The following is a 15513-nucleotide window of genomic DNA, read 5'->3' on the forward strand; positions in this document are numbered from 1 at the left end:
AATATTGATGGGAGAAATACGTCCGACAACATCTTAGAATCCTTTAAACAGATATTATTAACAGCTTTATTTAATACATAAATGTATGTGACTTTTAAAAGATGCCACTAGCATCTTTACAGACTGGGATATTGTTTATGTGCGTGTGTGAGAATAGTTAAATGTCTTGTATTCAACCTTAATAACCCCCAGTATGGCTTGAAACGGAGGAGAGAAAATGGTTTTCTTAGACTTCAATTTCTCGAATATTTTCTTTGCAACTAATGAGCACCTTAAATATGGCGCCAGACTTCAGGAAAGCCTGTGAAGGCTGACATTTTCACACACAGCAGCACCTTGTCACCACACATGATGTAGCCTCTACCTGGTTCCTGACGTTTCCGAGCGTGCGCGTGTAGGTGTGCATGCCGAAAGCTCGCTGACAGATCTGACGAGGAACGTATTCGGTAACTAAACATTTGAGAAAGTGTCCCACCATTATGAGATATATCTTATACATGCTTCTACTTGCACTGATCTGTTCACAGAAGTTCCCTCTCTCTCTCTCCCTCTTAATGTGAATCTGTCTCTTCCCCTCTCTCACAGACATAAACATCAAGCCAGGCATCTGCAAACAGTACAGTATGCCATTTAGATTTTTTCCGTATGCAATCTACGCTAAAATGGAACTTTATAGTCGAACGATAAATGTGGGTTTGTCATCATTCTGGATGAGACCCAAACAAATCTGTCCCTGCAAAATGCAAGAGCTTTTGCTAATTACAGCAGTGAAAATGGTGAAAAAGAGACAGTTAATGCCAGAGCAATTATCTGTTACATTCCATTGTAGAGAGGGAAAGGCACATCGCCCTTCAAGCAGCCTGATGTTTCCCTAGTTAAACCATATTAGGAGATGGTGCGAGTCGATGTGTCACCGAGCAGGGATTTAGACGAGAGGAGTGATGGGATAGATCCGCCCAAAATATATGACACCACTAAAATCAGAGGTATAAACACTTTGTGCTTGAGAGACAGAGGACTATGCATGCACACACACACACACACACACACACAGAGACACACATGCTGATTCCTCTCAGTGTTGTGTAGCTGTAGGGTTAGACCACCGGACCTTTCTTTTCACACTCTTGTCGTCTGCTATTTAACTGACAGCAGTTTGCTTTAATCTCCTCATTTTTTATCCCCCGGCGCCCGACAGACTTGTGAGCCATGACACATCAAGTTATTGCAAAAAAACCGAAAACAATTTCAATTTAATGCTGCAGTAGAAAAAAGGTTATATGAAGTCATATAATGAGTGCTTCATTGTCAACAACAACAAAAAGGAAACACGGCACAGAATGCATAACAGTGCCTGTGCTGTTAACATGCCAATATTTTACACATAAGATTTCCATTCACTGGCAGCTGTCAGTTACTTCAGTAAATGAACTGCCAAAATGTAGCAGAACTGTCAATTGGAGGCAAGGTAACCATGGTTACCTTTCATATCCCCAAAAATGATGAAGCTGCAGTGTGGATTTATGGAGGAATAATTAGACAGAACAACAAAATTAAAGTTACCAATTGAAAAAGGCATTCTACAATATGAAACAACAACCGAGAGTGTTTATAAATAAAAGGTTACATTGTGGATTTCCTCCTTACATAATAAAGTAGCATCTTTTTTATACAACCATTTAAGTGAAATGATGGAACAAGTACTGTCTTGTACAAGAAGTTTAACCCTTTGAGCACGAGGTGGAAATAAAACTTTAGGGTGTTTCTCATGTTTTCTTTTCCCTCTCATAATCATATCTTCTGATTAAATAACATATTTATAAAACTATTGTGCAAAACAATTTCATTAATGTCTTCATATATTGTGCACCAGTAGATAGTCATACTCATCTTAAATTAAAAAATATAAAATGATGCATAATTTAGACAGAAATTAGTTTATGTTTTTATGTACACATTTTTACACCGACCTGAATTCATAAAGGCCCCTGATTTGAGCAAACAAAAAGACTATTTTGGATTCACATATATTTCTGCACTGCAAGCTAGCTGTCCGTGTATGTATGGGCTGGTCTATCATCAGACAATGTGATTCTTTTTGGGGTGGTCGATACAACTTAGAACTTGCCTCCTCAGATATACATGAACTTGGCAATTTCCAATCTCTAATTTCTCTCATCTTTACTAATAATTTCCTTTCCTTTTCTGGGGGTTGTAAATATCGAAGTATTAAGACGTACTCAGAGGGTTAAATTGTTTATGCTGAGACCAGCATATTTATGTCACGTTAAAAAAGGAAAACATAAGAGAGAAGGAAAGAGAGATAAAGAAAAGCCCAGATTCAGTTATCAAATATTGAACTTAACCATTTCATTAAAGCATGCAGCTTACTGCATCTCAAGGATGCCAAAAAATCCAATTTACACAACTTTCAAATACATACAACTTCATTTTAGGTCTTTTTTAATTTACCTTCATATTTTATCAGTGACAAAAGCACCTCTTCACTCAACACTGCACAGTTAGAAAATTATCATTTGTTTTTCTCTGTTATCCACTTTTAAATAAAAATGCAGAAAGTCTCTAGGGCTGAATGAGTGTTCCGGGGAGGAAAACTCCCAACGATGTGCCAAAACTAAACAGTAGTTTTCTGGCATGTATGTGCAGTTAGTTCTTCGATAATTTAAGTTCTTTTAATTTTTCCTTAAGAAATGTTAGTCAGAAGGCTTGAAAAAGGACAGAGATATAGAGTTTATGTCCTTGGCAATTGCTAAGGTTTGTCAAGTTCAGAAACATACATAAGATGGTCCTCAGGGGATTTGCCATGGGTCTTACTCAGATGGAGCTTGACAGCATGCTTGCTGGCAAAAGTCCGATTACACAGTTTACACTGATATGAGGTGCCATTTGACTCCTCGTCTGGGGAAGGGGAAGGGGAGAGTGAGTGAGGGCTGGGGTTTGGGATCGAATGGCCCAAGGAATGCGCTTGGGATGAAAGCAGTTTCTCAGAGAGCCCCTTGTTGTGGCGTGAGATCTGGCTAACAAGCTGCTCTCCAGATAACTTAGCCAGGTCCCTGAGCCTAAAGCCCAGATGTGACTCAAGATGGCTGACATAGGTGGAGGGGGAACGAATCTGTGATGCACAGTCACTGCAGAAGAAGACAGGGTGGCCAGAGTCAAGATTTTTTAAGAACTTTGTGCCACCTGTCCGCCTCAGCTGGTATTTGACGTTGGCCAACCAGTGGCTGATGGTGGTCATTGAAAGGCCGGTAAAACGGGAAATATGCATGCGCTCCTGTGGACTGAGGTCTGACATAATGTATTTGCCATCACCTGTTTGCCGCAAACTGGAAGCAAACTGTGCCTGCAGGATGAGTAGATGCTGAGGATTCCAGTTGGATTGCCGACCCTTTCGTTTCTGAGCGGGAGAGATCTCCTCTGATTCCTCGGGTGTCGACCCGTCTATATCAGATCGCTCTGACAGACTAGTCGGCGTGGAGGACTTGGACGCGTGGCTTTCTGTGAGGTTACGTAACATATCAGAGATGTCAGAGAGGGCATTCTCACGCAGAGGTGAACTGGACATGAAAGAGGCCACAGCAGATGAGGCTTTGGCCATGGTGATGGTTGACAAGGGTGAAATTGAGGTTGGAGTAGAGGTGGAGGAGGACAGGGCAGCAGATCCCAGGGAGCTGTTCTTATCACTCTTGCCTTTGGTCAGATCAATAGGCTGGTCATTGTTGATGTGGTAAAAGTAGCGATCCAGGTGATCATTTGTGTTTTTGGTCTGAGAAGGAGTGGAAGCAGCTACGGCTGCCTTCTCTGCTAAGCTGTTGCTCATCTTGAAGAGCATACTCATGGGGTCAAGGGATGGCAGGGCAGGTTTGGCAGCTTTACCGAGGTGAACATTCATAACCGACTGAAGAGCACTTAAAGGGTTAACAAACGGCTGCTCAGGAGGATGATCAGTAATAATAGCGGTGCTGCTGCATAAGGTGGAAACAGGAGTTTTAGCAACATGGTCAGTGCCATTTTCCACAGATTCTTTAGTGAGTGTTTCACCATTTGTGTCTTTGTGAGCGTTTCCCCCACCATTGGTCTCAGGAGTTTTGGCTCCTTTCCTTTCCTTGGGGGACTCCCCTCGGGCAGATTCCCCTGCATCACTACTGCAAGGAGAGGGTGTGGTCCGTCTAAGCGGGGAAGACCTTGTTCCAGGATCCCTCATCTTCTCTTCTACTTTGGCCACTTTTTCTGTTACTTTTTTTACAAGCTCCTCCATGGCATGAAAATTGTTTTTGGGCAAAGGAGATGTTTGGCAGCTAGGCGGAGAGATTAGCGGTTGGTTTTTGGTAGGAGATAGAATCTCTTCTCCAGAAAACATATATTTGAGAGGGGAACTTTTCCCAGAGTTACGTAGAGAAAGTTTCATAATGTTTGGAAGCTGGTACGCAGCGTGAATACTGGGGTAGCCTCCCCAGCTGGGTGTGCCATTCTGTGCTTTGTTGATGGCAGATGTTACTGTGTTCTCTAGAGATTTTAAAATGTCAAAACCCCCCTTAGGGCTTTCTTCAAGATCTTCTTCTGTCAAGTATGGATATTTGGATGAAACATCAAACTTCTCCTCCGTTTCACTTTCTGTTGCCTTCTTGTCTCTGCAATTATTTGGCTCCTTTGTACATTCTACTTCCTTCTCCTCCTTTTTTATCTCCTTGGGTGTGATTGCAGGGGAAATACTAGGTGGAGGAGGTGCGGGTGGTGGTGGGGAGAATGCAGTGGCAGCCAGTGGCACTGACTGTACTTTATCCTCATTAGTAGATATGGTGTTAGGCGCTGTTGTGGACATGGACTCCATGATGGGTTTGCCTTTCTTGATTGCAGAGTTAGTGACCTTGATGAAGTGTCCTGTGACCATCATATGAGCTGTAAGCTCCTGTAACGTGTCGTGTGAGCTGCCACACTCCATACACTTCAGGATCTGGGATTTCCGTGACTCAAACTGCCACGCATAGCTAGCACCATTCTGGTGTCCATATCGGTTGTTGGGTGTGATGTAGGGATTAGGGGTCTTTTGCAGAAGGTCATTGGGGTCAGATAAAGAGGGCTTGGGTGTTCCAGCATTGGAGTCTGGCGAGCTGGGGAGTTCCAGCTCAATCGGGGCTCTTTTACGAGCTGAGGAGATGATCTTGGCCGCCACAGGTGTAACAGGTTCCTTCAGAGGCACTTTCTGGTAGTGTTTTGTCTTAATCATATGAACACTAAGGTCCTGCAGTGACTCAAAGGAATGGCCACAGTACATGCACTTAAGGACTTTCTGCGCATCCTCTTTCCCCTCCATCTCCAACAAAGAACGTTTGCGGGGCTTCGACCAGCGCCTGGTACCTTCACTGTCTGTCTCGTGGTTGTCGTCCCGGTAGTGGCCTGTCTCATTCATATGCACAGTGAGCTCGACTAGTGTATCGTAAGCAGCACTGCAGTCTTTGCAACGGAATTTGCTCGCACCAGTGAAGATGGAGCCATACAGTTTGGTGCTCTGTCGGTAAAGCTGCACAGTACTGAAGAGGTTTGGCTCGGCTGCTGGATGCAGAACTCTGCTCTGGTTCTGTGAAACATTCTGCAATGTCTTAGCCACAGCTGTCTGGTGCCAGTCGTATCCTCCACTACCACAACTACTGCTGCTACTACTGCTGCTGCTGCTGCTACTGTGACTGCGTGGGGGCTTTTCTGCTGGCTGCTGGGACGTATTCAAGTTCAGCGATGACCAATAGGAGTTGGTCAAGAAACTAGTGTAGATAGCTTTCATCTGCTCCAGGCTGTCTGGGCCTAATGGTGCTGCCTCCTCACCGCTTGGCGTGGCTGTTGTTGTCATCATCACCGATGAAGTTGAGGAAAGTGAAGTGAGAGGCTCCTTGGCTGAGCTGTCCTCTTCGTTCTTTATGGAGGCACTCTCAAAGTCTGACATGCGGTCACTTGACTCACTTAGGTGGGACTCGCTGTCCATTTCATGGCTGGAGAAATCAGCAGGTGGAGAGTCATGGAAGCCTGCTCTGTCTTTAAGAAGTAAGTCTTTGTCCTGGCACACATACTTCATGGCAGGTTCCTCCTCCACAGCTGAATCCTCACCCTCAACATCCTCATCAAGTAAGGCAGCATCTTTCAGCTCCTCTGGCACATATGCTGCAGGTAAAAAAAAGAGACAAAGAAAAGACATGTTATCACAGTGTCCAATTATGAAGATTTGACACATTGCATTCCCACAATGCCTTGTATAGTGGATAGACAGCTGATAGAAATGTCAGGCATCCGTGTTTTCCTACAGCACTGACAAACAAAACAATCAGTCAGACTTTTTTCATATCATAAACTGCTACAGTAATTCCTTCCCTACTTTTCTATTGCATTACATTGCCACATGGAATGAAGTTATGTTCCTCCCTTTCTTTGTTCTGAAATAAGAGTGCGACAGAAGGGGGGGGGTAAAAGAACGGAAAAAAATGACTCTTCAAACCGAAGTTGCCACCTTATTCTTCTCAAGGGGCAACAGCTTGAAATTAAAACTAAATTTGAAATTAATGAAGCACATTCTGGAGGTGGCATTCGTTTCTGAAGTAATAAATTACTTGTATCAACCTCAGAGACAGCAGTTCCTGTCTGTCAATTAATATGTCTTACGCTTCTTCAGCAGCCCCTAATGCATTTCCAAACAGACACACTCGCCATTTAAATTAAGAAAGCATTCTCACTCATTACCTTGCAAAGGCTTGCCTGCTTGTAAATAAAAATGATTGTATGTACGTTTCCGACATAAAAATCCCGGCACCAAACACATTTGCGTCAATTACGAAAGATTAGAAAAGTTGAAATTTATTATTTACAGTTAAGCCTGGAGAACACAACTGCTCATAAAAAGAAACGGTCATGTTATACACAAAACTGTATGAAGGAATAAGAAACAAAAATATATTCTTTTTTTAACTTACATTGGATGAAGACAGAAAGAGAGAGAGAGGGGTGGGAGAGCGAAAAATATAACACTGAAATAATTCCCCACATTCCTAACTGCATCTGTTAATCTCGCTTTTGACCAGGTATGTAAACATTAGAGAGAGAAGACACTCTATTGGACACACTGGTTTTCTGTGAACACATTCGATCATGTCTAAATACAGCAAATGTCACACTAGTCATAATACAACTTGTACACACACAGCATATAGATTTTATTCTAAATATAATATTTCAACTTGTATAGAAGGAAGATCTGAGGGAAAAACATTGGGCTTTTTACTTTAACAAAGACAAAAGAATTTCTAAAGAATTTACTATAATTTTAATTAACAGCAGCCCATTAAAACATGGTTTCTTGGTTTGGTAAAAATATTTTATTTAAAGGGACACTCCACTTTTTAAAAAAATATGCTCATTTTTCATCTCCCCTAGAGTTAAACATTTGATTCTTACCTGTTTGGAATCCATTCAGCCGATCTCCGGGTCTGGCGCTACCACTTTTAGCATAGCTTAGCATAATCCATTGAATCTGATTAGACCATTAGCATCGCGCTCAAAAATAACCAAAGTTTCGATATTTTTCCTATTTAAAACTTGACTCTTCTGTAGTTACATCGTGTACTAAGACCGACTGAAAATTAAAAGTTGCGATTTTCTAGGCAGATATGGAACTATACTCTCATTCTGTTGTAATAATCAAGAACTTTGCTGCCATAACATGGCTGCAGCCGGCGTAATGATATTATGCAGCAGCCGAAAATAGTGCCCTTAGTATCTTTCAATAGCAGGGGACTATTTTCAGGCACTACCTAATATCATTGCGCCTCCTGCAGCCATGTTACGGCAGTAAAGTCCTTGATTATTATGCCAGAATGAGAGTATAGTTCCTAGCCATATCTGCCTAAAAAAATCACAACTTTTAATTTTATCGTTGGTCTCAGTACACGATGTAACTACAGAAGAGTCAAGTTTTAAATGGGAAAAATATAGAAACTCTTTGGTTATTTTTTAGTACGATGCTAATGGTCAATGGATTCAATGGATTGTGTTAAGCTATGCTAAAAGTGGTAGCGCCAGACCCGGAGATCGGCTGAATGGATTCCAAAACTGTAAAAATCAAATGTTTAACTCTAGGGGAGCTGGAAAATTAGCATATTTAAAAAAAAGTGGAGTTTCCCTTTAAAGGGATAGTTCATCCAAAATGTTTAATTCTGTCAGCAACTCATCCTCATTTTTTTCTTTACCTATATGAGATTCGTTTTCTTCTAAGAAACACAAAATAAGGTACAGCGATAAACGATGGTAGGCACACAGTTGATGGTAACCCATTGATTTCCATAGTAGGAAAAACAAATACTATGGAAGACAATACTGTGTGCTTACCATCATTTATCACAATATCTTCTGGGTGAACCATCCCTTTAAGTGACAATGACATTGGCTGTCTAAAAAAACTAATTAAAGAATGAATAAAAAGATAAATAAAAGTAAAACGTTTCATTCATCTCAACATGCTTTTAATGTCTTGTAATGCGGGCTTATACAGTAATTTTTATTCTTATTAGATTACTAAAAACCTGATAGTATAGAAACAGTATTTATATCCCACCAATATAAACTGTAAACATGCCATTTCATTTTCCGACATGCTGCACTACAAAAAAAAGTAATTAGGAAAATGCATAAGTCTACGAACAAAGGCTCTTCAATATTGACAGTGAAATTTTTTACAGCATTATTATTAGGATCCATCTTCTCACACACATCACAGCCAGCCTGTGAAATCGAATCGCCCCCTACACAAATCACAACCAACTGTGATCGTGCAGCACACACAAACTTGCATGCACACGCTCACACACAGCCATCTGTTCTGAATCAGCCAAAACGACAGCTGTTTAAGAGAACAATGCCTTCGTTCAGGAAGCAGAAGAAGCAGAGCTTTACATCAAGGCCAAATAGCAATGTAAAAACCCTGTTCCTTCAAATACATCCCCTGACTTTAAATCTCCTCACGGTGATTACAACACACACACACACACACACACACACACACACACACACACACACACACACACACACACACACACACACAAAAGGTGGTAGTTGTATCAAGAAATCTTTAGCTCCCCGTAAACCACTACATGTAAAAATGTAAGGTCAACCTTGAACATAATTACACAAAATGATTAGCTGGTGATTAAAGTTAAAAATGAGGGTGGGTGTGCTGGTGGGCAAAAAAGCAAAGAACCGAGAGAGAGAGAGAGAGAGAGAGAGAGAGAGAGAGAGAGAGAGAGAGAGAGAGAGAGAGAAAGAGCGTTTGCTTATCACTTTAAACTTGTCTCACTGTAACCTTGACCTGAACTTCACTGTATGTGGAGCACAGTGTATTGCTGGTGTGTAGGAGTACACCCTACAGCAAATCTGAGGAAGACGTGCACTCATGTTTCTGTACATGTGTGTATTTTGTTCAAAATTCATTTTCAGACACCAAACAGAGAATTAGCCCTGCTTGACAACACAACAATCAGCAGTAACCCCCCTCCGGGTAACCTGAGAAAGGTGGCGAAAGACAAGAAGGCGGCAAAGGCAGGAGCTAACAAGAGAGTCCCGACAATCTGCGACACACACACAGAGTGTCTGTGCACGTCCTGGCTGTAATCCAAATCCCAAGCCCCCAGTGTACCAGGAGTCTGTGTGATCTGGCTGGGAACAATATTGAGATTTCATCCTTGGACCTTCTAAATCCAGCGCTCTGGTCCAGGCCTACCCATACCACACAGGTGCTGTTTTAATTAGAAAACAGGATGCTTGGAACCAACAGTGGTGGTGGGGTGGGGGTAAAATGAGAATGACCTCCCAATGATTTGGCATTAGACTGGAAGAAAAGCTTGATCTAATTTACACTCGGACGTCCAGGGAGACGACCAGCAGAGAATGCTGTTTATCAAGGCAGTGGAGAGCGTAACCTTGCAAACTTGTATGGCCGCCCGGGTCTGGACTATTAGAACAAATACAGTCTTTGAAATTATCAGAGCGTGAAAACCTTAATACATATCGAAATGATGAAACTGATCCTCGAACCCTTTCATCAAAATAACAAGGCTGTGCTATGTTATGCAAATATGCTTCATCTTTACAACAAAGCTTAAACGCTTTAAAGAAGCAAGGTGCCCTTCTTAGTTAAAATAAAGCATTTGCTGTAAGCCACAAATATATGCCAGATTTTGGCATAGAAGGGGATGAAAGCGCTTTAGTCTGTTCTAGTTGTCCACCGCTCTGAGTTTTCAACAGCCAGTGCTGGTATTGATATCTAGTGAGCATGGTGGCCGATGTACTGCCAATGTGATGCAATCTAATAACACTCTGTCATAATACTTATTTTCACAATACTTCAAATTAAACATTTAAAAACCATGCACATCTGTTGACAGCGCTGTTAGATTTTAAAATCGTCCAAGTGGGCACAGTTAACAGTCGGTAATGTCAGAAATATCCATTGCTAGTTTTTTTTTTTTTAAGGAGAGCGCATTTATAAGCAGAAAATAACCTCTCAGCCTATCAGGTCTTTTTGGTGTACCTTTCTCCCTATACATGAAATACGTTAGTATCTATGAACCAAGCAGACACCCTCAGCTGCTACTTCTGAATCTTGTTTGCAATCAGCCTCACTTATACAGACAGCCGTTGAAGTCGGCAGCCCAGTCCAATACTTCTGGGTGTGTGGATGAGCTGGAGAGAGTGAAAGAGTGAGTAGTTGGTAATTAAAGCTGCTATATATAGCCCCTAAAGCCCACATTTATAATGGGAGGTATCTCTCTCTAATATGCCACTATCTGCAATGTGATATCATTAGGAGGAAAATGGTTTGTAGCCTTAAGCAGACAGGCTGTCTGTGTGCGGCTGGAGAATATGAGATAGCACCAATCCACTTCTCTTCTCCTCTTTCCTCTTCTCCTCCACCCTCGCTCCTTTCCTCACCTCCCCTCCATCTCCTCTCCTCGGCTATCATGACCCGCGTTAATGAAGTTAATTGAATCTGAGATCAATAATGTTTAATTATTGCAATTTGACATGCACAGACAAATTGGTGGGGAGGCCAGGCGGGTACGTAGAGGAGATGTGTGTGTGTCCCACGCCGGGGTGGGCGAGAGGGCACGGATGGACATAGGAGGCAGAGAGAGAAGGATGGTCAGAGCAGACAGGCGTGCCATCGATTCCAGTGAGACGCCCCATCGACCAGGCCCACTGACTGATGGAGGCCCTGCTCCAAGGCTAGCCAGAAAAAAAGAGAGCTCACTAAGACCACTCTAGCCAGCCTGCCTAGCCCGCAAACGGCACATTGAGATGGATTAGATGGACGGAGGAGTGTAACAGAGAGAGAGAGAGAGAGATACCTAGTAAAAAAAAAACAACAGACAGACACGAGTAGCTTCTACCTATCATCATTGATGCTTTGGTCGTTACTTAGTGATAGTTACTATGGCGAGTAGCGCGTTTCAATTCCCCGCATCATTACTCAGATCTCACAGTTTTATTTACGATAACATTAAAAGAATATTTACAGGGGTTGTTTACAAGTTAAAGTCTATGGACAGCTGTGACTTCCACAACAATGTTGATAGTTGCATATTTTAAACCTTTATTTGCGATGCTGCACACATGCCTGCCGGGTTGCCATTGCCAGTGTATTACCGTAAAAAGCATTTTCCATTCGTTTTTACAAGCTGTGGGGCGAGTCAAATTATTGCGATAATCGACAGCATGTGACAGATGCTGTACATAGACATTAAATTGTAAACTAACCAAAATATTCCCATCAGGAATGAACCAATAGGAACAAATCAGAGGTAGTTATATATAAAAAATATTTGCATTTGTTGTTATAACAATGATTGAAAATGAGAGCCGAGAAAGTGAGAGAGAAAATGAGCTGGTGTGGATTAAAGAAAAGGAAAAAAAACAGGACTGGATGTGCCTCGACGCTGGCAGAACCGAGCGAGAGAGCTGGTAAACACAGACGCTAGCACGGCTAATCGCCCGCTCATGCCACTCAGCGGGAGAGCCCCTGACAGTGTGTGTATGTGTGTGTATGTTTACACACCCTCGCTCGCCCCCCTCGCATGTGCACGGCAACCGGTAACCACGCTTGAGAACAGAGCTTCCCCCCGCTGCCATAGCACCTCCACCAGAGTTAACACTCCTACACGGCATCAAGATTGGACAGCCTCGTACACACACACACACACACACACACACGCGCGAGCGCTCAGTCATACAAATGATCTTGTGTGCAACACAATAACGTACAAACAAAAAGTTGATTTATATTCACCAACAGGCTCAGTGCTGATGCAGGCGTTTAGAAACCCCTTGCTAAGGAAACATAAAGGGGGGATATCACAGCATTAACCTCCGATGTGAACGCAATGATCACTGATTGTTTCAATAACTGCTGAACTGAAATATTGTTTGATCATTGACTTCAATTATGTATGGTGACCAAAAAACTGTTCTGTTGACAAAATCATTTCGGAGCCAAATCCTCTGGAGATACCTCCAATGAAAACCTTAGATGTGCTTTTTGGATCTATTCCTTCAGATATTTGAACTGTGGGGTTAAAACAGCACAGCACGAACGCTCTTGTGAGTAAAAATACGCTTCACCACTTCCAAAATGCTATCAGTCACTAATGAACATCAATGTCCGCCCAGAACGTCCCACACGTTTTTGGCCAGCCTTCTTCAGAAGGTTTGTCCACAGCTTACAAAGTTCCTATAACCTGTCCATCTGTCTGTTTGTCCTCTACAAATGTCTAAAAGACAAATAACCCAATTCAGTAGGTCACTGCTCTGGCAACCCTGATAAATATAGCTACACAGCAAGAAAAAACTTTGCAAAGCCATAAAAATAAACTTGTATAACAGCCAGGTTGATATAATTGGACGATTTTTTGCATCAGTCAATAATCAAAAAATCCCGCTAAAAGTTAAATGACCAAACCAACCACTCTATTTCTACCATCTTCAACTTTGTATTCTGTATGTATTCATTCTTACAATTTTTTTAGTTTTCTGTTTTTTTTTATTTTTCAAGTAAAGCTGCTTCGCAGCAATGCAACCTTGCAAAATGCTATATGAATTAATTCAAATTGAAAATTACACATTATAAGCTTTAAACAGAAACCTATACCAGCATGCAACTAAAGTTCACAGACTCTGGCTGCGTCTAAAACTCTAAATTGCTGCCTTCTGCGGCAGCTTTCCAAGGCAGGAAGGCATCAAGGCATGTCCAAATCCAAATGTTAGGTCTACTTCTGGACTCCTGAGATCTTGTCCCACAATTCTATGCGTGTGTGCGCACGGGGAATGTGATTGGTCGAGCCTGGTCGAGTTCGAAAAAAAAATGTCGGCCAAGAAAGCGGCTGGAGCACAAATTTAGTGTAAAAAATGCATATTTTCACTTTTTACACCTTTTCATTTCATTTCTAGCGAGAAATTAGTATTGTAGTTTTCAAATATGTGATCACATGATGTTATCACAAAGGCACTCTCTGTTTATATTTCAAACACGCTGCCTTTGAAGTGTGTCCGTAAGCTATCTCTTAGCTGCCTTCATGAAAACAAGTCAGCTGCCTAAAGTTTTCGGACGCAGCCTCTATTAGTCCTATAAGCTGCATTTCAGGACATCACCAAAACTTGTGGCGGCTGAGGTTGATCTCCAAATGAAAAGCGAATGTTCTGAAGGACATATAGGGAACACTTGCAGCAGGCTTTATGCAAGAGACACTGAATGAAATCCACCTGTGCAGACTAGACCAGATGTCAGATGTTTGGCCTTTATGTAGAAGGACCATTTATATCAACAATTTAACTGGGGCAAGTTGTCACATTTTGCATGTTTAAATATGTTTCATTAAATAAAAGTATTTTGGTCCAACATCAGTTCTGCGTTTTTATATATTGAAATAATCCCACTATTTTGTCTGAAACTAAAGTTTAGTATTTACCAATAGGGGTGGGCGATAAACCGGTAGATATGATAAACCGGTAGAAATTTGTCAACCGGTAGAGATTTTGGACTATCATCTCTATTGAGGTTACGCACCCACGTCACATTGCTGTGCGCGTGGCCATAAAAACGTAACGTTTGTACACGTATTTAAGCACAGCAGTTTTAAGCCATTATAACACAGTGTTATATTTCACATCCGATGCTCATTAAGCTGCTGAGCATTTTTGCCGCTTTATTGGCCTTAAATACATATATGCGTCAGAATTCCAGTCACTGCAAGTATCCATATAAACACAACTATTTAGGGCTTAAGAGAAAGTAAACAGCTAAAAGAGAAAACGCACGTGTAACAGTATATTGGATCCGGACTTTGGTCTTAAAGGAAGTTACCTTATACCTGTTAAACAAACAGCATTGAGGAAAGAATCTCTCAATGCTCTCGACTAAATAACTTTTCTACCTTTTTTTGTGAGAATTATTAAAATTCTATGGCATTAAATATTTTAATAAGATAAAAAAAGTAGATAAAAAAACTACTGTGATACATATCGTTATCATGATATAAAATGAATCATACCGTAATATTCAATTCAATACATATTCTTACTATTTATTTTAGCAGAAAATTCTATAATATTTTTCCATTATGACAACTTGCCTATTGTTTTCTAACCTAGCCTTTTAAAAATACATAAATTAATTTGAAAATACATATAAAACAAAAGTTGGGCTTTGACTTTAAATTCTACTTAATGATTAGTCTAGTTTATGTGCGTAGACCTCAAAGAAAGATCTCAAACAATTACAAAACAGAGAAACGATGATCTCCACCAAATGATCCACCCGCCTGCCTTTGTTATTCAGACGCGCTGCACTTGGAGAAGTCACATTCCTAAAGCACAGGGCAACCGGAGGTCAGACATACACACTCACACAAACACAGGGAACTCCCAAGAGGCCAAAAGAGACAGAGGGAGGGGTGATTGCCTTTGAATGAGTTTACATGTGTATCTTACTGAGATACCCCTCTCTGAATCTCAGTTTTCCTCTGCGAGTTGCCGTTCCTCTTCTACTTTCAGTAATCTTTCCCATAACGCATCTCTCCCTCCTTCTCTCTCCCTCTGTCCCACTCAGAATCACAGGAGTGTGTCAGTCTCCCATTAGAGAGGGTTGCTGGGTAATGGGAGAGAACAGATCTGCCTTGCTGTGATCCCCAGGGCCTCGCTCGGCTCGGCTACCACACACACGCAAAACACATATTAGCAACACAATATAAACACGGTTGTGTAGGCATAAAGAAAAATATATATATAGGGAGAAACATAAGATGACGTAGAAATGAAAAAGCGGTTTGATCCAAACAAAAAAGATAGAAAATAATCCATTTAAAGTCGAATAAAGTCTCGTACACAAGCCCTGAACTTGGCAGATACGTTATAATAGGCATTTTCCAACCCATAATGCAGAGTGTTAGCCGGTGGCAGTCCACTGAT

The 15513-nt window shown here is 41.5% G+C and overlaps 1 protein-coding gene across 1 annotated transcript in view; it reads right to left on the reverse strand.

The window, feature by feature from the left end:
- Positions 1-1222: 1222 nt before the first annotated feature.
- The window catches only part of tshz3b (teashirt zinc finger homeobox 3b), a 37066-nt gene continuing 22775 nt past the window's right edge, over positions 1223-15513 (reverse strand). The window contains exon 3 of the mRNA XM_065289266.2: positions 1223-6174. Coding sequence (XP_065145338.1) covers positions 2771-6174 — 3404 coding nt within the window. The 3' untranslated portion in view covers positions 1223-2770. The remainder of the gene's footprint in view (positions 6175-15513) is intronic.

Source organism: Paramisgurnus dabryanus, chromosome 2, assembly GCF_030506205.2.
Source record: "Paramisgurnus dabryanus chromosome 2, PD_genome_1.1, whole genome shotgun sequence".
NCBI lineage: Eukaryota > Metazoa > Chordata > Actinopteri > Cypriniformes > Cobitidae > Paramisgurnus > Paramisgurnus dabryanus.